At 39.2% G+C, this 26270-nt stretch overlaps 1 protein-coding gene across 7 annotated transcripts in view; it reads left to right on the forward strand.

The window, feature by feature from the left end:
• Nucleotides 1-26270, forward strand: part of FNDC3B (fibronectin type III domain containing 3B) — a 327683-nt gene that overhangs the window by 217350 nt on the left and 84063 nt on the right. For all 7 annotated transcript variants that reach the window (XM_079764596.1, XM_079764601.1, XM_079764602.1 and 4 more), the window contains 3 exons: nucleotides 10318-10376; nucleotides 18023-18174; nucleotides 21263-21322. In XM_079764596.1, coding sequence (XP_079620722.1) covers nucleotides 10318-10376; nucleotides 18023-18174; nucleotides 21263-21322 — 271 coding nt within the window. The remainder of the gene's footprint in view (nucleotides 1-10317; nucleotides 10377-18022; nucleotides 18175-21262; nucleotides 21323-26270) is intronic.

The raw sequence follows: 26270 nt of genomic DNA on the forward strand, positions 1-26270 counted from the left end.
AGGTTTGTCACAAATTAACCTCTTACATTATGGTATTTTATAATAGAAATTTTATTATTATAATCTTCAGCAAATTAAAGTCAATTACCTAGATGAGAAATTGCCAATTTTAATGTAATTGTGAGAGCCATATTTTGAATCTTTTTGTCTCTATCACTCATTCCTTTTTCATGTCACCCCACTCCAAAACTAGGGGGGCATCTCTTCTGTTTTGTGGGTGTGTTTTTTTTCATTTACTATCTTTTATATTTTTCTCTCGGGCATTTTTATTTATTGTCCAGTTTGGTCCATGACTCAAATAGCTGATTCTGCTTATGGGTCCCCCTGTGGGCCCGATGAGCTGTGTTCCAGAGGTTGTAAACCTCAGCTGTCAGGAGATGGAGACCAGGTGAGAATGATTTGTCATTTGCAGACTTTGAAATAGCTGGTATAGCTGATAAAGTGTGCCAGTTATAGAGCTGGTTTTGGGTATAAATGTAATATTTTAGTTCTTAGACCATTTAACTGCATTTTTTAAAATATATACGCACAAGACATTATTCAGGCCTGTGACTATCATGTTTTGAACAAGAAAGGCAGCCCATTTAGACAATGGAGATGCCAGCTGTGTGGCTCAGAAAAGTCCTTTATTTTAAACAGAAAACAAAATAATTTAAATTCCAAACAATTTAACTTTATCAAAGACTTAGAATGAGACAGCAAGATCCATACATATGCCTTTGGTGTAATTTCCTTGGAAACAAGTCATGACTTCTTTCACGTTGACCTTGGATTTGTGGGCTATCTGGTCCTCAGACAGGGGTCTTAATTCTGGAGGAAAAAAACGTCTCTCATCAATAGCATCCTCCATATAGGCATTCCCTGCTTGGTAGCCCAAACTAACTTTTCATTTTTGTTTCTCATTTTGATGCATTTAGCACACAGTCCATTTTCTTTTTTGGATTGGAGCAGATGGTGCTGTCTCTTTTGATTATCTGTGTTTTAAAGGGAAATGTTGATTAGGAGGAATAAGAAATGAAACATGGCCAGATTAAATTGAGAGCAGAAATTACACAATCCCCAAGAAGAGCCGAATGTGTTTTATGCTTTTCTACTTAAAGTTTGCCAGGGTTCATTTTTAAGTTTATAGAGTTGAATTTTGCTATATATTATAGTGTCATTTAAGATGGTTCTTGGTTTATTGGTTTGCTTTTTTTTAACTTTAATTTCTAAAAGATAGAGAAATCAGAAATATTTAGATTTATTTTTCCTTCTAGTCACATTTAAATAAGAGAATATTTGGGTAGTTTTGGCTAAATTCTACTTCATGCATCTAAAGTCTCTCACCTGTGGACTACACATTTTCTTATTGTTGGCCAAGTGACCTTAAACCAAAATATTTAACAGGTGTTCAAAGCAGAAGACTCAAGGAAGTGTACAAAGAGGCACAGAAAATAGCCTAAAGGGCTTCCCACTAGCTACATTTGGGACAATTTTAGCATCTAAAAGAATAATGGCACTGGAGTATTACAAATTTTATTGAACTTAAAAGAAGAATCTGTGAGTTAATAAAGTGGGAGAGAAAACTGAAAAACATAAAAGGAATGATAAAATTAGCAACATTACCAACTATTAATACAGTATCTTCAGGCAAAGATCATCAGTGTCTACTATAATCATCAGGTGAAAGAGGGATATGCTATGCAACACTGCAGCCAAGTGATTAGATCAAAGTGCTGAGCATCACCAGAAGGTTCAAACTGGCACTGTGTGCTTCCTCATGTGATGGGATGGGAAGTGCATCTATAAAGAATTTTTGCTAAAAATTTTTAGCCTGAATTTAATTATGAGGAAATAGTCACACAGTCCAGATAGTGGTATTGGCCATAAGAAACTGGTCTAGACTCTTCAAAAATATCGGCCTTAGGAAATTAATAAATACAAGGGATTTCTGTTTTAGATTAAAGGAGATTAATGAAACCAGACAAGTAATGCAACATGTTCCTTAATTGGACCCTGGATTTGGGAAGAGGGGACATTAAAAATATTAGAGGAAACAGTAGAACAAGTGAGGAAATTATAATATGTAATGTGGATTAGGTTGTATTCTATCAGTGTTAGATCTCTCTCTCTCCCCCTCCTCCCTCCCTTTCACTCTATCTAGAAATCAGTGGAAGAAAATATCCTCCGGTGAGGGTAAAAAACAAACAACAACAACAAAACTTTCTATATAGGTGGTATAAATATTAAAATTCTCTTTCAGATTTAATATGTTACAAAATTATGCTTTCTGAATTCTGACTGTCAATTGACACAGTCTTGTAAAAGTATTGAATATGCTACTTGAAAAGTTTTCATTGTGACATGCCAAGCCTTAATGAAAAAACATTTTGCGGAAATGTTTATAGATGCCAGTGCAGAAAGTAGTGTATAAACTTTAATTACCTTTGTAAGTCATTCTATCCTGTATTTAAGCAATTGCCTTCCTGTTACACACCCAGGGAGGGTACCAGCTTTTGCTGGATAATCATGGAGTTGAGCCTTCCCCCAAAATAAAAGAGCTATATCTGGCACAGGTTAGGGCGCAGCTAGCCAGTAAGATGGTTCAAACATGCAGAAGAAGGAAAGGGAAGAATGGGTGCTGGAGTTGAGCTTGCCAGGCAAACATATCTACCTGGTACTTTATTCATTTTTTGTGCAGTTTTCATCCCAGTTTAATTGGATGTTCTTAAAAATCGTAGATGCTTTTTGCCCAGTTACATGCATATCTATGATTTTTGCCTTGTGAAGTAAACACAAGAATTTTTCTTAGAGAATTTGACAGAAATGAATATAGAATCTCCTAGTATTTCAAGTAGAACCCAGTTTAGTTGATATCACAGAAGGCAGCTAAGAGATAAACTTTTGGTTGACCTGGGAATCAACAAGGGTATCATATCTGGTGCTTCCCCTTCTCATTATGGACACAGGCCTAGAACTTAGGTATTAAAATATTTATACCTCAAGTGTAAGACAGCTTTTGCGTGAAGGGACCCATTGTGCCTACAGGTTGATTAATGTGAATGTTACCAAATCTTGGGCTGGAGAAGAAAAGAATTCTTTCTACTGAGTTCCAGAAATAACAACAAAAGCTCAGAGGAAATCAGCCCCCCCTTGTCCTATTTACATTCTCTGGCCATCCTCCTGTCCAGCCGTGCACTCCACCTGCAAAAGGAATCCATCTCTCCTTTCTTTAAGGTTCCAGAATCTGTTTGCAACCCAAGTTACTCTTGAAAATATTTTTCTAAACTGGAAGGCAACTTCCCACCACATATGTTCACCTGCCGGCTGCGTTCTTTTTAGTGTTTAGAGTCTGGTATTCTCTTGGCTATCTTTCAGAATTTCAAATAGAGTAACCACTTAGCTAGCTAAATGGCTGGAGATGCTCGTCTTTGCATTTTTAGCACCAGGATGATTGACATCTGAAGATATTTCTGGACTAGGTGTCTTGGGGAATAACTGCAATGCCCTTATATTTTACAAATTTATTCCTTGTGATTTTACACATTTTTAATGTTTGTATTTAACACCATTAAATGTGGATCATAATCACTAAATCTGGGATTTTTAGTAATTATTCCTACTTTTATATGTATTTATGGATTCTTTTCCCCCCACCATAAGTAATATTAAAAAATGAAGATAGTTATTTGGTTTTCTGATTGGAAAAGCAATTCAATGAGCATTTTTAATCTGTCTTCCTTCATCCCCATTTATTCTCATCAGCATTTGTAGGTATTAACTGGATATTCAGCTTATTATCGAGTCTTTTTTTCTTCTTCTACAAGTAGTTATTTCCGTTTGCTTAGTTTTTATATTGAGTGTTTGCTATTGATTTTAAACCTCTTATCCCCAAAATGGACATGACCAAAAAGTTTCATGTTTTCCACACCCCTAATTTATTACACATAATTTGTTAAAGAGATTAGCTAAATCAGCTCCTTGGCAAATCTGAGAAAGTATATTATGTTATTCTGGGCATATCTGTAATGAGCCTTGTAGATGAGAACTAGACAGAATGTTATACAGGGAAGTAATGCTGATGTCATCCCACTGGAATGAAGGGGCCAGTCCAACCCTAAATACATTCTATAGCTAGCAGCTAAGTGTCTAGCTGTAGTTCTTTTCTAAGAAGGAAAAAATGTGAGACAAACCAAAGAACTAAATTGTGTATATAAAAAGGGATATTTTAATTAGTTTAGGTCTTACAGTTATTCAAACAGTCTGAACTTACTGTTCTTTTTTAGAGCAAACATAAAAACCATTATTTGTGGAAAGTTTAAATTTCACATGACACATATTCTCTGTGTGTGTGTGGGGTTTTATTTTTCTTTCTTTCTTTTAAATGTATTTTCCTTGCTTGTGTATTTTTATCTTAACTTTCCCTTTGCTATAAATGTTTTATTTCTTAGAAGGAGATTTGTTTTTAAGGGGAAGAAAGACTTAAGTCACTGAGCTGAATTCCCCCTTACCCCTTTTTTAGTATTTCTTAATAGGGTGGTTCTCAACCCAGTGGGGCTTGTTTGAACTGGAGACTTCCATCTTACCTCCTTTCCAGGAAATTACCTATCCCCACATGTGTTTATATCTGCCAAACAAAATGCCTTCTCTGCTCAGAGCTCAGAGAGTGCCCTGTATCCCTTTTTCACTGACTAGCACCATCTTCACTGTGAGGAACAGGCTTTCAAATAGTAAAAGGGAGCCATGTAAAAGGTGGGTTGTCATGCCCATCCACTTCTGCTGGGGTCACAAACCTAACTGACGTAGATAGAAAATGGTTTTTAATCTGTTTGAACTTGTGGCAGCTTGAATGCCAGGAGAAAGAAATACAAAGTTGGCCTGTACGATGTGCCTCTGGGATTAATATATTTGTAGCAAACCAAAGGGAAGAAGACAAGCCTGATAATGAAGAAAGAACCTTGCACTACAACCTTGCACCTGAACCATGCATTTCTGCCTCTTCTAGGACAATCTTTTATTCATTTGCCACACAAGTTTTTTAAGGGGAAGGAAAACAAAAACAGTTTTTGATAAGAAGGTATCCACAAGACAAGTGATCAGAACTACTGTTTTGTTTTTTTTCTAAGGGGATTAACTATTATTTTTCTCCTCTCTCGCAGTATGTAGTGTGTGTGTGTGTGTGTGTGTGTGTGTGTGTGTGTGTGTGTGTCAGAGACACAGAAACAGAAAAAGAAAGCATGTGAGCAAGCAGAAACATACTCTGAAATATGCTCTGTACAGTTGGGCTCTGAAATTGTTTTATGGAAAGGGTGATAATAATTCAAAGACGACTCCAAGGCACAGCTAAATATTGCGTAGGGAGACCTAGGCTGAGGTCTGAGTTAACTCAGTTATTTAGGTAGCAGAGTTGTGAATTTTGGCATTTTCACACCAGAGTGTTAGCTTTCATACAAGAGTTTTATTTTCTATGTGGTAACTGTCGCTTTAGCTCAGTTAAACAGGTTTTATTTTCACTCTTGTCTGTGCAAATTGTGTGCCTGGCATTTATTTATTTTTTTCTCTTAAGTCTGTGGCAGCAGAAATGGAAAAGCATTAAATAAGTGTGGTGGGAATGCATTTTTCTCTTCTCTCTCCACATTCACCAATTAGAACCTTAAGGAACCAATCCAGTCTGACTTTGATGTGGCATTTCTGCTGAGATAATAGGGTAGTGATTGTCCTATCACTACCTTTCCTCTCCCACCCTGCTCTTTTTACTTTTGATCTTCTCAGAATCCTTTCTTTCTCTTCATTCATGGCCCAATTTACTTATTCTTCCTTTTTTCACATAACTTCTCCCTAGATCCAAAGGCCTTTGCTTTATTAATTTAACAGCTTTTTCTGAGTTTAAAAACAGCCAACAACACAACTGTCTCATGGGACTTAGAGGGTCTTTGCTGCTACCTCTGTTTCTCCCATTTACCTCCATCAAACACTCTACTGGTCTTAACCCATGTTCTCTGCCACGTGACTCCCAGGACTCTCCTACTTTGCCATGATTCAGTCAAAGGTTTCATTTGCTTTGGGACCTTGTACTAGGCTTGTGGTTCTGGGGAAAACACATCTGCTTCTTGAGCCTCAGTTTCCTCATTAGCTGCTCATCCTCATTCCCCAGTCAACAAATATACCTGCAGCTATTGTGTTCAGTGGTGGAGATGTGCAGAGTAGACTTCAGTCCTGCCTGCTGCTGTCAAATGGGGCAGAGAACATCCGTCTTACCAAAAGGATGTAAAAATGAGCAGGATGATGGTGCATGGACAAGCACGTACCTAGGTGCTCAGCAGTGTCAGCTCTCATTATTATAGTAAGAAGACAAGAAAGGTCATGACCTCATTCTGGGGGTTGTTTTTATCTCAGTCAGGACCTTTTGCTTGCATTCCTGGTTCTTATCTGAAACCCATTCTTATCGGTGTTGTACAGATTTTTTTCCTCTTCTAATCCAACCTCTGTCCCATTTTTTCTTTTTCTGTCCAAAGCATAACTATTTCTTCTGACATCTTTGGAAGCTGTCTCTGGGGAGGGATCTCTGATTTTTATTTCTCTCCTTTCCTTCCGTCTTTCATGCCCTATATCTAGTGCATGGTCCTGAAGATTCTTCTTTTGCAGAGCTCTTTAATTCTTCCCTTCTTTCTTGAATAGGTGATCATCTCTATTCTAGGCTTAATCTTTGTTACTCAAGGCTAGTGTCTGGCTTCTTGTTCTTCTAGGACACTTTCACTGTGTCAGTCTCACAGAAGCAGACAGTGACCTCCTTCAGCTAGCTGTTTGTGTATATCTAGCTATGTGTGGGTTTGAAGCCATGGGTCTTTCAAGTTCTAGAATAACTGGTGATTGAGAAAGTTTTTTTTTTTAACAACTGAAGCAGTTCTTTATTACAACTCTGCTTCCCCCCCCCCCCCCCCTGACAATTAACTTCTAAGATACATAATATTTATGGTTTCCTTGGTGTAGGAGCTTCCAGAAAATGTGACGGTATATACTCCTTTGACTTTTGGGTATGATCCATTATTATCTATACCTTAACATAAATACAGGATTATAAATGAGCTTGTGACATTTGGTCTTTTGAATCTGAATTTTCTTTTGTAATTTAAAAAAATATCTTAGTGCTACTAGCTCATTTATTTTTCTCACCAAAATAAAGGTAATCATGTTCTAAACAGAATGTCATGGGGAAAAATGAAGAACTGATCTTTTTGCAGTTTAGGGTGGTATCATCTAGAAGTTCTTATTTCCTTTATATAGGCTTGGTTTACTGATTTAGCCAACAAGTATCTATTGAGCTCTGATCCTGCAGGAACTGTGCTTGGTGCTGTGGGCTAAATGGTGAGCATGTCCTACAGTAGGTGTCAGAAAACTGCAGCCTGTCCTGTGGCATGATCTTGTGAGCTTCTCACAAGATGGTTATTACATTTTAAATGTCCATAGAAACAAAGAAGAATTTGGCAGGCCTATATGGTGGCCCACAAAGTTTAAAATATTTACTATCTGGGCAAAAAAGATAAAGGGGATTATGATGTATAAATTTTGAGTTATAAAATAAGTAAGCCATGGGATGTAATGCACAGTACAGGGAATGTAGTCATAACTTCGTACAGTGACAGAGATGGTTACTAGACTTATGATGGTGATCACTTCATAAGGTGTATACAATGTCAAATCACTCTATTGTACATCTGAAACTAGTATATGATATATCAACTATCCTACCTAATAAAAGGGTAATATGCAAATTGACTGCACCTTCGCTACGCCTAAGCAACGACCACCAGTCACGCCCACTAGCCAATCAGGGCGAGTATGCAAATAAACCCAACCAAGATGGCTACAGCCACAGAGAGCAAGGTGTCCCAGGCAACGGAGGAAGCCAAGCTTTCTGCACACCCTGGCCAGGCCCAGGCCTCCGCTTAAGGCTACAAAGTTTCAATTATAGAAGGTGAATTAACCCCAGCAGAAATGGCTGCCAGCCATGGAGCGAGCAGGAGGCTTGGCTCCGCTCCAGGCTACAAAGTTTCAGTTGTAGAAGGTAAATAAATTCCAGATACCAGGGCCTCCTCTTGGGTCGCCAGGGGGCGTGGCTGGCCTGCCAACCACAGGCCCCTTGCTCAGGCAGCCCCACGCCCCAAGGGAACCCCCATCCTGATCCGGGACACCCTTCAGGGCAAACCAGCTGGCCCCCACCCCTGCACCAGGTCTCTATCCTATCTAATAAAAGAGTAATATGCAGATTGACCATCACTCCAACACACAATATGGATGCCCCCATGTGGTCAAAGATCATGCCCCCATGTGGACACAAGATGGCCACCACAAGATGGCCAGCAGGGGAGGGCAGTTGAGAGGGACCCAGGCCTGCAAGGGAGGGCAGTTGGAGGCGATCAACTCTGCAGGGGAGGGCAGTTAGGGGTGACCAGGCCAGCAGAGGAGGGAAGTTGGGGGCAAACAGGCTGGCAGGGGAGCAGTTAAGCATCAATCAGGCTGGCAGCAGAGTGGTTAGGGGGTGATCAGGCTGGCAGGCAGAAGTGGTTAGGGGCAATCAGGAAGGCAGGCAGGTGAGCAGTTGGGAGCCAGCAGTCCTGGATTGTGAGAGGGATCCCAGATTGAAGAGGGTACAGGCTGGGCTGAGGGACACCCCCCTCTCCGTGCACGAATTTCGTGCAACGGGCCTCTAGTACTTCAATAAACATTTAAAATATTTACTATCTGGTTATTTTCAGAAAAAAAAAATTTGTCTACTCTGGACTTACTAGTATAGTATCTGCCTTCCAGAAGCTTGTATTTTGGTAGGAAAGACAAGTAATAAACAAGGAAACAAATAAACGAGAATTAATTTTCAGGTTTTAATAACTGATAGAAAGGCATAAGCAGGATGTGAGAATGACTGCAGTGAGGCTGGGACAAGCAGTGGGAGTTGAGGTAGGATTCTTTGAAAAGGTGGCATTGAGATTAGACTGGAACAATGAGGATGAACAGCCCTGTGAAGAGCTGGGCTTACTGACTTCTCACTTCCTAGTTCAGGTTCCCCCATCACCTCCAAATGCCTCCTTGCCCACAGAGCTCAGCTAGATGTTGGTCCCTAGGCAGCTTGTAGAATCTCTTTTGGATTGTCATTGCCATAGCACCTATCACATTGTAATTGCCTATTTGCTTTTATTCTCCCACCCACCCCCCAACCCCACTAGACTTGAAATATCTTGAAGGTAAGGACATATGTCTTGGTAATTATATATCTCTAGCATTTAGCTTATAAATTAGGTTTAACAGTTAAGTAAATCTATAAACTCAAAATTAGATTCCATCAAGCAGATTTTGGAAATCAGAAGGTTCCTCTAGCACAGTGGTCGGCAAACTGCGGCTCTGTTGACTAATGAGTTTGCCTACCACTGCTCTAGCAAAACAGATTCTTAAGTTTAAATTCTATCATTTACCTTTTTTTTTAATACAATCTTCCTACTTCCTACTCCTAGCACTTTCCCCATTTCATTTCTAAAACAATTCTTGCCCCTCCCCCAAACTTGCCCATTTCCTCATCTTATTAAAAGATATCATCTTCCCTCTAGTTGATTAATCCAAAAACTAGGGATTATTTTTTATCCCTGATTCTTCTCATTCTCCCACCCTTGCCTATCATATCCAACCCTTCAGCACCTAAACCTCTAAAACCAGTCCTGTTCTCATCATTTTTATTATCATCCCTAGACCAGGCCAGCTCCATCCTGCACCTGAACCAGTGTGACAATGTTCTGCTTGGTCTTGCTGTTTACACCTTCCCTTCACATGTCCATTACCCATGCAGAAGCCAAGCAGAGCTTTTCACACTCAAAATAAGATCATGGCAGTCCCTCTACCTAACCACTCCAGTGGCTGCCATCAAACTTAGAATAAAAATTGAACTCAAAAGCCTGAACTCACAGCCCTGCATGAACTGGCACCCATATCTTCAAACTCATCTCTTCCTTGCCCTCAGCTTCTAGCTATGCTGGTATCCTCCTCCTCCTTCTTGGACCCTTCTATTCCCTATTGCCTGTTGAATTCTTAGTTGGAACTCAGTATTAACCTAGTCAACTTCGTGAATGTGTAAGGCAATATAGTGGCTAGTTAGCACAACCACAGTGAACTCCCTACCCTAAAGAATCCCTGTTCCTGATTTTCATTATCATGTTTATGGAACCAAAAGTTCATGGTAGCAGGTAAGTGACTGAATGATAACCCTTAGTAAAGGCCTTGGGGAAGGAACTTGACCACCTTATTGCCTTTTAATGGTATTAACTGTTTTTCTTTCACTCTTTTTCCATGCAGAGTATGAGTTGGAAGTAAAGAGGGTGCAAGACATTCTTTCAGGAATAGAGAAACCACAGGTATGTTTTCTGGACTTCTCAGCATAAATGACACTTTCTTAAGTATTTCAAGTGTGCTTTTCTTTTACCACATAGTAGGTAAGCAAAAGGGCCCCTTTCCATTGCAGATTATTCATAGACTATGAAATAGTGTTGCTATTAATGGAGCATGAAAATATAGAACAGAGGTCTTCTGTGTAGTCGTAATCCACTGAAATGTCCCCTGTATTTAGGTACTCTGAATGCAACTAGGTATTCTTCAGAACTTCTAAGGATACATCTCCACCCTACTTCCCCCTCAACCCTAAGGTCTACAGAACTGTTTTCTTTTAGTAATTTCCTTTTACCTGTATAAATGAAGTAATAATTTTTGAAAACCTCAGTAATTCTAAGTATTTTTCCAGGTAAATTTCAAAAAGATACTTAAATATTAGCTGAGAAAAATAAGTCCAAAATATTGAGTGTAATGCCAAGAAAAAAATTGGTGGAAGTGGTGATATTATGAAGTTTTAAGCTTGATTTGCCAGCTGCTTTGAAATGGAAGTGAAAAACTCAAAATGTTGATTCAGCCTTTCATCTGAGATTAGAGAGCCAAGTTCTTGGGTGTGTTTTCTAGCTGAATGGGAAAACCTTGATTCTTCATGTGTTTGAAATACTAAGGCTTTTTAACAGAAGAGTCCAAACATGCCTCGAGCTATGTAGATGAGTTTAACTAAACCTAAAAGCATGAGGTGTGTTGGATGAGGGTCACAATAGGGTACTTGTAGAGGAAAGGGGTGTTGATGTTGGGTTGGGGAGTCTGTACTTAATCTGGCAAGGAGCAGGTAGCCATTTAGAGTTTTTGAGCAAAGAAGTATATAATCAGGGCTGTACTCAGGATGATCAAACAGTTAGCTTTGGAGGAGAGGAGGATGGACCCAGAGAGCCGTGTCAGGAATCTGTCACCTAGTGGTGGTGAGAAGTTGTGGGAGTCAGAATTAGGGTGAGGCATCAGCCATGGCAAGGAGAGGTGGATTCTAGAGCCATCCTAAGGAGAAATCAAGAAGGTGGTAAAACCTATTATAAATCTGGTTATATGATAACTGAGCTTTCTGGCTTAGATGCCTTGATTGCTGTCCCACCCAGCAGTGGGACACTCCGCACAGGACTCAGTACCACCAGTTCTGCCCCAGCTTCACTGTACTTGGTGTGCATTTAATACATCATACTCCATTTACTGTGTCTGTGTCTTTCCCAGCAATCTGTGTCCTCTTTGTGTCTCCGTTGCCATTCTCAGACACGTGGAGTTTGTTTTACTAGCAGGGCATCCAGGAGGATAAACACAGTGGGCAGTTGCAAGTATCTGGTAGGTCCATGCTGTGGGGAGAGGGGGGCAAGATACCGATGGAGAATGATCAAATCGTAGGAGTGGACGAGAGCTTTAAGGGTGGATGGGGGCAGGAGTACAGAGAGATTCGAAAAGGCCTGAGGACAGAATCATAGGAAAAGCTTACATTTATAGGATGGCAGAAAGAAGAAAACCCCATGAGGAAAACAGAAGTCATAATCAGAGAGAAGGCAGAGCAGCAATAGGTTAGTTGACTGTCCCAGATATAGTCACAAACATCATAGCCCTGTCTCTCATGTTTGCGCGCGCACACACACACATACACATACACACATAGTGTTTTTCTTAGTCCTTTCTTTACTGCAGAAGGGACAGAGTCCATGTTTCTGAGGACCATGTGTCTAGCAAGGTAAAAGCAATATTGAAATGCATTGGTGTTTTCCTTGACTCAACATTTATTAAGCACTTATTCTATGTAGTTTTTAGACCAAAGTAGGCAGACAGGCTTCTTTGTATATAGTTATGATGTTAGGCAAATATGGCAGGATTGTCATCTAAGAGGTCAGGTCAGAGGGTCTTACTAGGCTAAAATCATTTCTTCCCGGAGGCTCCGGGTCAAACTGACTCCTTGCCTTTTCCAGCTTCTCCTAGAAGCTGCCTGCATTCTTTGGCTCTTTCATCCTCATGTCTCCTTTTGTGACTCTGACTCTCCTGTCTCCCTATTTCACTTATAAAGTTGGGCCCACCAAGATAATCCAGGTTGGTCTCTGCTTCACGGATACTTAATTTTATGCAAACTCCCATTTACCTTGCAGGGTAATATATTCACAGGTTCTAGGGATTACGATGTGTGCATCTTCGGTTAGGGGAGGGGGTCATTCTGCCTACCATACCATTCCCTGGTACCCATATAAACCCTCTGGGCCTGGAGCCAGTCCATTCCTCCTTCCCAGCCCAGTTAGTTGTTTACACAATTTTTCTCCCTTCTTTTCTCTTCTTCCCTCTCTTCACTTTTCTGTCTGAAGTTTTTATTCATAATTGTATCTTATTTATCTTTGTGTCCCTCACACCTAGCACTGTTCTTGGCACATCGTAAACCCTTAACAAATATTTACTAAGTAAATGTATGGCAGACGGCAGTGGCTGCAGCTGGGTTCTGGCAGGTGAGAAAAATGCCTGAAGACTGGCCAGCATCAGAGGAGGCTCAGCCAGCATGCTGGAATGTGGGGACAGCCCAGTGCCAAAGCAAGAGGCCGCAGCCTGGAGGGGACGGGCCGGTGCCTTGCAATCTGGTTCTGTGGGTTGGGGTCCAGCATGGCCATTAACTATCTCTGCGACCTTGCGTAAGTTAGTCTCCTTGAGCCTAGGTTTACTCATCTTTGAAAGGTAGGATAATAAATACCACATAGGATTGAGAAGTGAATTATGTACTATCTACAGAGTACTTGGAATGGAGTATGGGGTATTTCTCTGCACTTTAGAGCATATCGTTAGGCAAAAGTGAAGCTCCCTGATACACTCTGGAATATGAAGGAGGGTATCTGACCACCTTGCAGGGGAAGAGGCAGAGCTGCAAAAAGTTCGGCACACAGTTGCATGAAGGATTTTTGTTCTTAACTTTTTTTCAGCCACATTTGGCAACACCTCTAAATAAAAGGTATATATTTTTCTTTGAGATTCTGCAGATGATTTGTTTAATGTTTAGAAACACTATTGAGGACTTGTGGATTTCAGTCATCTTTCTAGAATTTTGGGCATCCTGAATTAAGCAAGTCATTTACTTTTCAGAAACCCAGATATTGTAAAGACCCAAATATTTAGTAATTGAGTAAAACAGGGTACAAATACACCAGGTATTTGTCCTGAGACTCTAACAAGCCTTGGGGACTGTACTTACAGCCACCGCTATTCCAGAGAAATAAGCTTGACATTATCCAAAGTGGTATAGGAATTAACCTCTATTAGTACTAGCCACCTCCAACCTAGCATGGTTTAATCCATTCCAATGGTGGTGCTCGATGAAGTCTTCCACATACTGCTGGGCTCTTTATTTTCGGGATGTAAATCATTGTAACCTGAAATTGTGGTTTCTGCATTGTTTCCATCTGCTAATGTTTAGCTTATAGAAACAATTGCCTTGTTGGCTGCAGAATGAGGAAACTGACCTAGAGGAACAACTGTCCCTGCAAGAAGCTATTCCTTGAGAGAGAAACAGAGTTGAGGTTCTTAGCACTTAAGGAATTATAGAAACAGATGACTGTGAAACCCCTAGATTTGAGTATCCTTTTTCCCTTTGAATAATGATCTCTTTGACCTTTTCCTTTTAATTTTCCTTTGTGTTATTATTTGTCATGATGGTACTTTAGAAGTGAAGCCAATATTTTTATGGTAATATTTCCTTAGCATACTTCCTGATTGGATCAGCAGGCCACCCACATAGTTAAATCCAAAGGCCAGACCAAATTTAGAAGTTACTAACTTACATAGAAATGTTTTTAAACCTAACAGTGACAGTTTATTAACTTTATGAGAGTAAATGGTGTTTTTGATCCAAATAATATTATTTACATATCAGATGGCCTGAGATGATCAGGAGAGAAGGGGACAAGGAGAGAGTTAAGGATTCAATCCTGTCATTTTGGAATGTGTGCATACAGATGCTTTTAACGAACAACTGTTCCCAATAATAAATACCCAGATAAGAATGCTTTCTAAGAATGACTTGTAGTCATTTGGAAGTGGATGGTGGTTCTGAGTCCTTCAAGATACTTTAAAGCAGTTTAATTTAAATAACTTCTATGCAGACTTACACTAGCAACCCACACAACAGACCCTTTTCTATCACTAGGGCCGAGACAAATGTCACATTGGGTCTTGTCCAATAATTTTATAATTAGAAATCACCACTTTAATCACCATTACAGAGAATGACTTCTGTTTGTGGTGGAATAATTAAACATCGGAAGGTCATTTAGTTTTGTGGCTTCTGATCTTCTCTTTTTGGATAACAGCCATGACAATCATTGTGATGATCAGATTAGTCGTGCCCCAGTTCAGCCCAGTGGTCACTGCTCTGAGAAAGTTTCACCACCAGGAGAGGAGTTTGTGAGCGTGCTGCTGCTCAGACAGAGGCGTGGCCCAGCTGGAGTTCCTCGAGTCCTGAATCTCATTAAGGTTACCACCTCCCTGCACACTTGGAGGAAATGCAGATCTAATGCGGAGGATTCCCTTTTACATGATATTCTCCTGAAAGGCACCATGTAATTTCCTGGCATCAGCCTTGAATTAGAAGCCAGTTCCTAGTTCTAGTAGAGACAAAGCCCTCTTTCTCTCAGCTTCCACGGCCTGAAGAAAGGAAACCTGAGGCCCAGGAGTCGGTGAAAGGGAGGCAGCAAGGGCGCACAGGAGGGGTTTGGCCCCATAACCATGGAAGTAATCGAGGTGGCAGGCTGGCTGCTTAGCTCGAGGAAAAAATTCCAGAAGCCACTGTCCTTTGAAAATGATGCCGAGTTCTCAAAGGGCATTTCTGATAGGCTGTCCTATGGGAAGACTGCATTTGCACAGGGGTCTGTGTTCAGGTGACAGTTTCCTCTTTAAGGCTCACTCGGAATCCAGGGAAAAGGTGAATAGTATTAGTTGATGCTTCAAGTGTTGTACATCACTTTGGTTAAGTAATTTAACCGAGTCAGAAAGGGGGAAAAAAAAACATTCTTAAGAGCTGATGGAAAAGATAGGCCAAAGGGCTGTGAATTGATGGGTACTTGTTCAGCATCTGAAGTGCTTGCTTTTGACTGAGCTGTGACATGAAGTTACTTCATACCACCATTCATGGAATCAGTGTTACTACTCGCTGTGCTCCTGTAATTGTGCAGAGCAGCACAATTGAAAGTTTTCCAGTACCTAAGCAGCCACCTTTAAATCACAAATTGAACTTTTCATAGCAAAATATCTTTTTAAGTTAAAAATCAAATGTAATACTTAGTGCCTCAAGATTACTCATTGATGGTGTGTGAAGGAATTCAGAAAATACTCTGGTGCAAGTGGTAGAAATGCTGCCTTAAAGTGTAGTCAGGGGAACAATACACAAATAACCAAGCAAAGCACAAATATAGTGCAAAAAGTGCCCAATACAGGTACCAGCAAAATGTAGCCAGAGCTCAAAGGAAACAGTGGTTGGTTCTGAGCAGAGGGCCAGGCAGGACAGTGCAGAAACCTTTCCTGAATCTGTCTCAAGCGTGTGGGTCCCTGTGTGCTCTGTGTATCTGCTCCGTGTTCCCTCACGCACTTGTTTCTCTCCACCTGATCGGTGCTCCTTGAGGTAGAGGTCATAATCTTAATCCCCTCTATGCCCACAGCCCCTCACAGGGTGAGGTAGGGTTTAAAGAATAAGCAAAGGCAGCATATCTGTACTAGATCTAAAAGAAGTTCGCTAAAGCCAAGAAAGCAAGGAAGTCAAAAGCTCCTAGTAAGTCACGGGGTTTTGCAAGGGGACGGCATTCTGAAGGGGTGTCACCACTGCATGGTATAGAAGGGGTATGTGGGGGACAGAGATTGCTAATCTGGAGACTCCAGTTTCATTCTGTAACAGTGTCTCAGATTTTTTAAAGAGGTGTGTAATGCTAGTCTACAATCCCGTCAGAAACTCAGACTATCTTATTCCCTTTGATTTTTATTTTTCAACAAACATTTTCTAAGCACCACTGCTCACAGTTGAATATGACCAGGCCCTGTCTTTAGGATGTCCCACAGTCCAGTGGGGAAAGGAGACAAATGCCATCAACATGATCAGCAATAGTAGAGATATCAAAAAGGTTCTGTAGAAAAGAGGAACAATGATGGGTTAAATACTTTTGGAAAGGCTACTTAGGGATAGCGAGGCCTGGCTGGGCTCTTGAAGGGTGAGTAGAGGTTTAATTAAACCATTGGTTAAATATATTATGATGCTATATCTGTACAGATCAGGAATAATATGGAAAAATCTCTGCTAAAAATGGAAGGAGTGACAGATGAAAATAGAGACTCAATGTATATTTCCATATTTACTATTCATGCTTTTAAATAATTTTATGTTAATTTTAATACTCTATACAGATCAGATAGTGACAGAAATGGAAGACAAAAAGAGGGAGACTGTATAGTTTTCATCCATCTACAGCCTAATACTCTACAGCTATAAAATATGAACATGAAGCTTTAGCATCTGTATGAACTCATAGTTGGTTTATATGTTATCCAGAGAGCAACAAAATATCCTTTCTAAAATTAGAACATTAAAGTTCTGTTCATAGAGTTATTTTATAGAATTAGACCATGCATTAGGTTGGGTTTCTCCAGAAACATACTCTGAAACAAAGACTCAAGAGCAAGTAGCGTGTGTGGGGAGGTGCACCAGGAAGCACCATCCGAGCGAGGACTTGAGATGGAAGGGAAGGAAGCCAGCTCAGGGTCTGTAAGTGACCGGGCTCCAGCGGTGGGCAGCTAGGGCTCAGTTCTGCTGAAGACGCTGGCAGGGAGTCTAGAACATGCTGCAGAGAAGTCCTAAGTGAAGGGAGGAAGTGGAGGTTTTTAGAGTCTCATACTGTTGTGTTTAAATGAAGTTTTAAGCAGAGGTTAAACCAGAAGGATAAAAGCAGAACTTGGAGAGGTGAACTGTTCACCTCCACACAGGTTTCTACCTCATCGTCCTGGACCTTGGTTCCACTTTCCTATCCCTGGGTTATCCGGGGAGCCTGCAGCACTTAAAAGGAACATGATTTGTAAGGCACAGGGGGTCCTCAAATAGCCTCACATCGTTCCTATGTAATGTTGCTAAGATGACATAGAAACTTAATTCTTGTTTATATCAATTAGCCTGTGGTAAGTTTGGTTTTATTATACATTGTTTCACTTAAAGCTGCAGAACCAATTGACAGTGTTAAGTGAGGACTTACTGTCTTAGCTTTGCAGGATAACTCTAAACCAAGCAAGGCTTTGTGACTCCTTCCACATAATGAGATGGGCTTCCTGATCATTGAAATATTACATTTGGCTTTTTACCTTTAAAAAATGACCAAGCCTTTTACTTTCTGGAGGACTGGGTATGAATTACATAGGACTTGGATATGAAAGTTTGCGTTATGAGGAAGGATGTTGTAGGAGCTCTATTTTGGCCATTAGGTCTGGACAAGAGAGCGCCATATAGGAAGCTTTTGTTTGCTGTCAATAAAATAAAATTGTTTACCTTCAGTTAAATCTGAGCAAGTTTGATGCCACTACTAATAATCACAAAAATGTTACTGGAAGAAGTGTTTGGTTTATGTGAAATGGATTTGAATACTTTTGTCCATGTTTTTCTTCTCAGGTTTCTAATATTCAGGCAAGAGCGGTTGTGTTGTCCTGGGCTCCCCCTGTTGGACTTTCATGTGGACCCCACGGTGCCCTCTCCTTCCCCTACAGTTATGAGGTTGCCTTATCAGACAAAGGACGAGATGGGAAATACAAGATAATTTACAGGTAGTGTACATTTTCATGTATCTCTGCTGCTCAATAGTGAAACTGGGTTCATTAAGGAAAATTGAAAACAAAGGAAACTTTAAAGGTTTTTTCCTTTAAACTTTCCTTTAAATTGTTCATTTTAAGAACTAGTGATAATTAATGTCAAGAGTTAATTTTGTCTACAGTAATTAATCAGAAATTACTATTCTAGCGCTATTTGGTGTTGGTGAAATATATCGTTTCATTTTGTTAGCTTGTCAGAATAGAATTAATGAAAATTTTCCATTAATGTCTGTTAGAAAAGCATGAGCATGACATTTAGTTTTTACATACTTTATGCACTCAGACCTTTCAGTAGTCTTTTTTTTTTTAATTCTACAATATGGTTTCATGGTTATATGAAATAAGAATTTCACCATAATTCTTATCCTTCTCAATAGTTTTCCAGCCTGTAGAAAAAAATGCTTTAAAGCATTTCATGCCAAGGCTTTCTTAAATTCTTAAACATTTAGCACACAGAATAAGGGATTATCTCCTTCTGCTTTATGGACTTCCAGGTATTAACCATTCAGATGGTTAATAGCCATCTTCTAAGTGCGATAAAAATGTTTTTTAGGGTCAAGTCTTTTCTTCTTTATAATTGCGGGGACTGGTCCATTTGCAGAGCAGGAAATCAGAGTCCATTTTTCTCTGACTACTTGTGCGAGCGCCCCCTGTGCGTGGCCCCTGGAACTACTAGAGGCCAGGGTAACATGGCCACACAAACCCCACTTGCTGGGGTCTCTCTCGTTCCGTTGCTGCATCAGTGTGCAGACTTTGTGTCTGTCCGGCCTGTTCCTCATTCTTAACTTGCTCCAGAGGCATTTCTTCTTCTGGACCAAGAAAAGGGGAGGAAATAGGGAAGGAAGGCTATAGCCACTCACTCCTCTGGCTGCCCAGAGTCCTTCTGTTGTCTCTTCCTGGGATGCCTACAGGAAGGCATCAGGGTCTCCCAACATCCACTTTTGCTCTCCTCCAATCCAGCCTCCATACTGCAGCAATATGTCAGACAGTAACGTTGCCCTGTGGAGAAAACTGAGTGATTCCCCCGCAGTACTGAAAATTAAATCGTACCTCCTTCCTCTGGCTCACAACCATTTGGTTCTGTTTTGAAAAGTCAGAATCGGTAGAGACCTTAAATACAGAGCACCATTTCCCCCAGCCCCACCAAGAACCGAGTAGATTGACTCATCAATGCCAGATAACCATTGCTGGCAGGAGCTAGAATCTCAAGTGCCCAGAAGGGCTAGGGTGAGAAAAGCAGAGGTTAGGAATAAGGTGAACAGGAGAGTTCCTGTCTCCATCTGAAATAGGTTGTTGCTAGAAGGGACTGCAGGCCTAGATTTGCTGATTCTTTGGGTGTTTTGTTGTTTGTTGTTTTATTTTTTCAAGAAATGCTGAAAATCTGAATTGTTATGTAAACTTTCCTAATGTTAAACTAATTCAGCAAATTAAAAAAAATCTTTAAAAATACTGTGCATTTCAAACAATAGTGCTTCAGGCAAAGTGTGGAGATTGGCCTCCAGTTTATAGCGTTAAAAATGATTTTTATTTGAAATAATTTTAAACTTATAAAACTCAGCAAAAATAAAGAGATCAAGAAATATGTGTGCATCCTTTACCCAGATTCACCTGCTATTAAGTAGCCACAGTGCAGTTATCAACGTCATAAATTTACCCTGATACAATACTTTAATCCATTGGTCATCCATTTCTAGTTTTGTCAGTTGATCTAAGTAAGGTCTGTAACTGCATTTCCTTCCCCTGGAGGATAGGATCCTGTCTAGGGTCTGATACTGCGTTTAGTTGTTGTGTATCAATAGCCTTCTTTAATTTGGAACACTTACACGGTATTTCTTGGTTTTATGGCAGACTTTCTTCAAGAATACAGTCAGGCCCTTCCACATCCCCCTCACCTTTAAAATGTTAATGAACTCTATTTTATGTTGTTGCCTCATGATTAAGTTGAGTGTCCGTTGCAACTTCTGATAATACAGGGTGTCCCCAAAATGCGTATACACACTTACTGCTAATAGCTCAATTGATTTTTCTTTCTTCTCAGCCAGTCTAAACTTTTAACAAAGGAAATTCATTCTAAAAATACTACGGGAAGTTTGAAAATGCAGTTGAATTACAAATACTGCCTTTATAATTATTCTAAGTGTGTATATATTTTTGAGAGGACACACACTTTAACAGCTAATAACTCACTTAATTTTCATTCTGTTTCAGGTTTAATTGATTTGAAATAATGAGTGAAGCCAGACTAAGCTTTGAACAAAGAAAATTTATCCACTAGACTTTTTTATGGGGATACATAAAAGATAAAGTTTATGGTACAAACTGGCAACAGTTGATGAATTGAGGGCTCACAAATACCAAACGAAATGATTCTTGATGCTTGTGATTTCTATTGCTTCGAGTTATCAGCAGTGCCTGGACCAGAATGGTCATCAGTTTGAAAACGGGCATTAACAAAAAAATTACTCATTTAAAATTTGAAAGTGAACTGTATGTTATTAAACACTGACTTTATAATCATTCAAAGTGTGCATACATTTTTGGGGACACTATATAAATGGTTTTGTTTTATATAAGAGCTACTTATTGGTATTTATATGTAAGGGAAACAGATTGAGATTTCATCAGGATAGTTGAGAAGCTGAGGTAGTTGGGGTTCCTGCCAAGGTGAGTCTGGGAGCTGCCTTCAGTTGACAGCTGGCACCGTTATTTATATTCATCTTGTCATCTTAATTTGCTTGCTTTCTTATTTATTCATTTATTTATTTATTTTTATGTATTTACTTTGAAGAAGTGATAAGTGGACCTTTAATAGTAAGTTTAACTAGCCATTTTCCATATTTTGGATGGCATAATTAAAAGGAATCTAATTTTCTAGTTCAGAAAGATAATAATATCAAGTGGGAAAGTTTATTTCTGGTTTAAGGTAGACTCAGACATAATAGTTCCTGAATCATTGTTTGTACATGACAGTGAGACTCAAATCCAAAACCTGTTTTACTTTTGAAACTAATATCCTTGATTAATGAATGATTTTTCTTTACAGTGGAGAAGAATTAGAATGTAACCTGAAAGATCTTAGACCAGCAACTGATTATCATGTGAGGTGAGTTAGGATCTGAGAACTGAACAGTATTGGAGAATTCAGATTGCTAAAATCAATCATGTGCCCCTTTAAAAGTCTGAGGTTAATGGACCTCACCTAACTCTAAGTTGCAACACCTTGGCTCAGTGTCATCCATTCATTCTTGAGTGCCCTTCTGTTCTGCCCTCGAGCATCATGGTTGGGAGTACACAGAAGTGCTTTTGGCAACAAAAAAGTAGGTGATCGATTCAACACAGTTTTCAAAATTATTTTTTAAAGGTAATTTTTATTTGATATAGTCTTCTAAAATTCATTGGACTGTTGGTTTAATATATAATATTTTCTTTCTAGCAAACAAATGAATATTTTACCATTATAGACCATAAATATAACCATATGTTTAACCCATATGACCAAATACCAGATTTCAAGAACACCTTTAGACCTTTGTTTTTGAAATAAGACAAGTAAAAATTAACCCGAATCAGCAAAACAGTGAACTTGAATATATAATCTTGAACTCTTACTGTGATTTTTCTAGAATCTCTACTGTGACTACTCTGGAGGAAGGGCTAGCTAATCTTAGGCCTGTGAAGTGGAAATATAATCTGGATTTTTACAGAGCTCACTTGATTATTTAAAGATACATCCATACATCCATTTGCAAATAAGCAGATTTCAGAATGTGATTCAAAACATTAAAAAATTTAATTTCAATTCAAAATTTTATTTTGCTTAAGTTAATTAAATAATTACTATTTGGTCTATCTCTCTACCTGCCAGAGAGAGAAAATTCATGATCTCTTTTCGTATTTAAAAAAGTTATCTCCAGAAATGGTAATTTTATCTATTAGGATACACAACAACATTTTCTCTCTTTTCTTTAGTTATATACGTGTATATAATGGTTGTGTAATAAAATTGCAAGCATTAAACACACATCCTTCATTATACTTTCCAAAGGTTAATTCATACCACATGTTTCTTTGTGGTGGGGTGGAGGCAGGGTAGCCTAACAGGAAGAACATATTAATTATCAGGACGCTTGAGTTCTAGTGTGGTTCTGCCATGAAATGACTGTTTTAACTTTGGTCAACCACAGAATCCCTGTCACAGTTTTCTCAGAAAGGTACAATAGTAGGGCTGAGCTCAGGTTATAATATCGTATTAGCTCCACAAGTGTTTAAAACTAAGTAAATTAATACATAAAAGAGCAAGGTGTTTTATATTCAGTCATAAAGTGTACATCTGCTTAGCTGTTGTAGTGTTTAGATGAACTCTTTTGCAACCATCTCTTCCTGTTTAAATCAAAACTTTTTGGGTTTTGAGTCAATTAGCTTTAGCCCAAACACATTGAACTTTTCACATAGTCTGTACAAACAAAAAGATCTGTGTAATTTGTGAAGCTGGGATGATAATAGAAATAGTTTAATCATTCTGTCAAATGGTCGATTTAACAATGAACCAGAAAATGAAACACCGTATAGGGAGCCATGTAAATGTTCTTCATTAGTCATTGTTAACATATGTTTCCTTTTTTCTCCATCTTTTAACAGTTTATTGTTATTGCTTTACTAAAGGTTTACTTTATTAATTTCCTGCTCATTCATGAGCTGATAGTATCTTTTTAAACAAATTTAAATGTCATAAAGAGTTGGTTCTGTATTTACCATCCTGTCTGTTGTTCCCCTTCATTTCTTTTTAATCACTTTTACTAAGGCTTAAATCTTGAATAATTGCTCATCAATTATTTTTTTATTTTTTTGTTTTTACTGCCATATATTTTGAATACCTTAAACTTCTGGGCAGATAAAAGGAATACTTAATGGATTTACCAAACAGAATAGAAGCATGAGGTGGTTACCATCTAGAGGCCTTGGACCCGGATTCTCTCCTATCACATCTGGACCCCCCACACTGTGACATATATGACACACACCTGCTACCACACATGCAGTCTGAGGCACCACCCACTATTATTTGTTCTAGCTCTCTGCCTGCCAGAGAGAAAATTCGTGATCTCTTTTCATATTTAAAAAAATTATCTTCTAAGAAAAATGTCTACAGCCCAGATTTGTTCTTTCCTTACCTAGTCTGTAGTCCATCTAGCTCATTCATTCTCCTTACTTAAATAAATAGTCTTTCATTTTTCAAGCGAGAGAAGAGTCTTAACACTTACAACTCATACTTAGATTTAGCTTCCTCTGCCTTGAATTGCTTTGGCAAGGCAGCAGGACGTAGAATGGAAAGAGCTTGGAATTTGGAGTTAATGGCTTGGTCACTTAGTAAAGGTGTGTGCTTAGCAACCCATTTACACATCTGTGGCCTTATTCTCATTCATAAAATGAAGATAATAATGATACCAGCCTCAGAAATATAGTATGAAAGCAAATGAAATATATGAAAATCTATCATAAACCTATAAGGTGTATAAATGTGGTTTTTGTTTGTTGTGTTTTTCCAAGGTTATTGCAGGTTTCCCACACTGAAAAGAAAAGGGACCTCATGATGCAGGTTCTTTGAACCTGTGTATCGTTTGACCACATATAACTCACTATTCTTTTGGGGTAAAAAGATATACCATACATGGCACTGGCAAAAAGAAGCAAACTCTTTTTTTCTATGGTGTAGTTCAATTAACATTCTCAAAGTTTTAATTCCAGAGATGTAAGCTTGGATCAAGACAGTAGCTTCAAATGTAGTTTTAAATTTAATAGTCACATATAAGGCTTCAAAAGTCTGTGTGGAAATAAATTCCTCACTAAATATCCATAACAGTCTACAAAAGAATTCTATTACTGTAAAGCTGCAAAATGACCAATTATATTCATTGTCATTTTTGTTTATATAGTACTAATTTATTTTTTAAATATGTTTTTATTAATTTCAGGGAGAGGGAGAGAAGGATAGAAATATCAATGATGAAAATCATTGATTGGCTGCCTCCTGCATGCCCCTTACTGGGGATCGAGCTTGCAACCTGGGCATATGCCCTGACTGGGAATCAAACTGACCTTCTGGTTCATGTGTCAGTGCTCAACTACTCAACCACATTGGATGGACAATATACATTACCAATTTAGAAAGTGTTGCCCTGGTGGACATCTGTGAAGCCAATGATGAAAATGGACACATTTATTTTAGCAGTGCCAAACCTACATTTTCCTTCCAGTTTTTAATATTGCATGTTTTGTTTAAGGCATGCAGAAGTCTTTATTCAAGTCAGTCTTCTGTAGAGTGAAAGGTTTCTTTCTCAAATCATCTACTGAAGTCTCACCTAGGGCTTCTTTTCTTTCTTTTTTTTAAATATATATTTTTATTGATTTCAGAGTGGGAGGGAGAGGAGGGGAGATAGAAACATCAGTGATGAGAGAGAATCATTGAGCAGCTGCCTCCTGCACACCCCCTACTGGGGATCGAGCCCGCAACCCAGGCATGTGCCCTGACCTGGAATCTAACCATGACCTCCTGGTTCATAGGTCAGTGCTCAACCACTGAGCCATGCCAGCCAGGCCTAGGGCCTCTATCCTTGTTGCTTTCGATTTGGCTATTCTGATTTCATCATCTTCACACTGATTCCTCAATATCTTTATATATTGCTTTTCCTCATTTTCAGTTTTTCCTCTCTCATGTTAGTATTGCCTGAGTTTACCAGTCACTTATGTGAACTTGTGAAGCAGCAGTCTCTCAGTCATGGCCTCCTGTCACTGAACTGCCTGGTGCATTTCTAGGCAAGAACAGCTCTTCACTTCTTGCCATCTCACTATTACTGCAAATCATTTTTAAGAGACCAGTGACATCCTTGAGACAATGCTGTAAGTCATGTGGCTATGGCTATTTAGATTGGCACTTGCCATGCCATTTAGGCCAAATTCCACATGGAAAATTATATCCTGAGACATTTCAGGTTTTAAATATTTTTTTTCTCTCTCACTTTTTGCTATGCAGTTTTGTGTGTCATTGCTTACATACCTATTCAACCGTTATTCTTTCTTTCCCCCTGGTGATTGAGCAAATTAACACTCCTCTCTTATGTTGATTTTCAAAATTTTAGATATTCAATCTTGGGTTAGATTTTTATTAAAGTCATTACTTTTATATTTGTTACCCAGTTCTTATACAGATTGATCTTTTTGGTTTAATATTGTTGAATGTGAAAAGGAATCAATTTGTAATTATCAAAGTGTATTTATTCAGTGCTTTCATATAGGGCATTGTATCATGTATTGTATAAAACCACCAATACAAAAATCTCATGTGTGAGTGCATGAGACGGTGTGTGTGTGTGTGTGTGTGTGTGTGTGTGTGTGTGTGTGTTGAGAAGGAGGAATGAGAAAAATCCAATGCGTATATACATCTATATATACATAAATAAATATCCTACCTAATAAAATGGTAATATGTAAATTACCATCACTCTGCTACACCCACGATTGGGCCAGCGGGAGGCGCAGGGGGCGGGACTCGGGGTGGCCGGGGTAGCTGATTGGGCCAGCGGGACAGTGAGCTCGCATCGCCAGCAGTGGCGCGAGCTCAGCGTCTGCGCCGTGGCTGTGCTGCGGAACAGAAGGGGCCTCTGGGGCAGCGAGCCCACGTCCCACTGCAGACCATCAAAAGCGGAGGAGCCGGGTGCCTGTCTGCTCCGGCACCAGGCACCCAGCTCCCCCGCGATCGAAAGCGAAAGCGTGTAGGGGACCCTATACATGCATGATTCAATCATGCACTGGGCCTCTAGTTATTTTTATAATACTTATACAGAAGTATGTAAGTTTCTATACATAAACATTTACATGTTCACTTATGCAAATAAATACTTATACATATACAAGGAAAAGCATATTTATTTTTAATTGGTAGTTTTATAGTCAATACTGGCATTGAAATAATCATTTAATTGTGGGAATCAAGAATTTATATTTTTATCAATGATAGGATTATCAGGAATTTGAGTGATGGAATGGATAGCAAT

The sequence above is a fragment of the Cnephaeus nilssonii genome (genome assembly GCF_951640355.1).
Source record: "Cnephaeus nilssonii genome assembly, chromosome: 3".
NCBI classification, from domain to species: Eukaryota; Metazoa; Chordata; class Mammalia; order Chiroptera; family Vespertilionidae; genus Cnephaeus; species Cnephaeus nilssonii.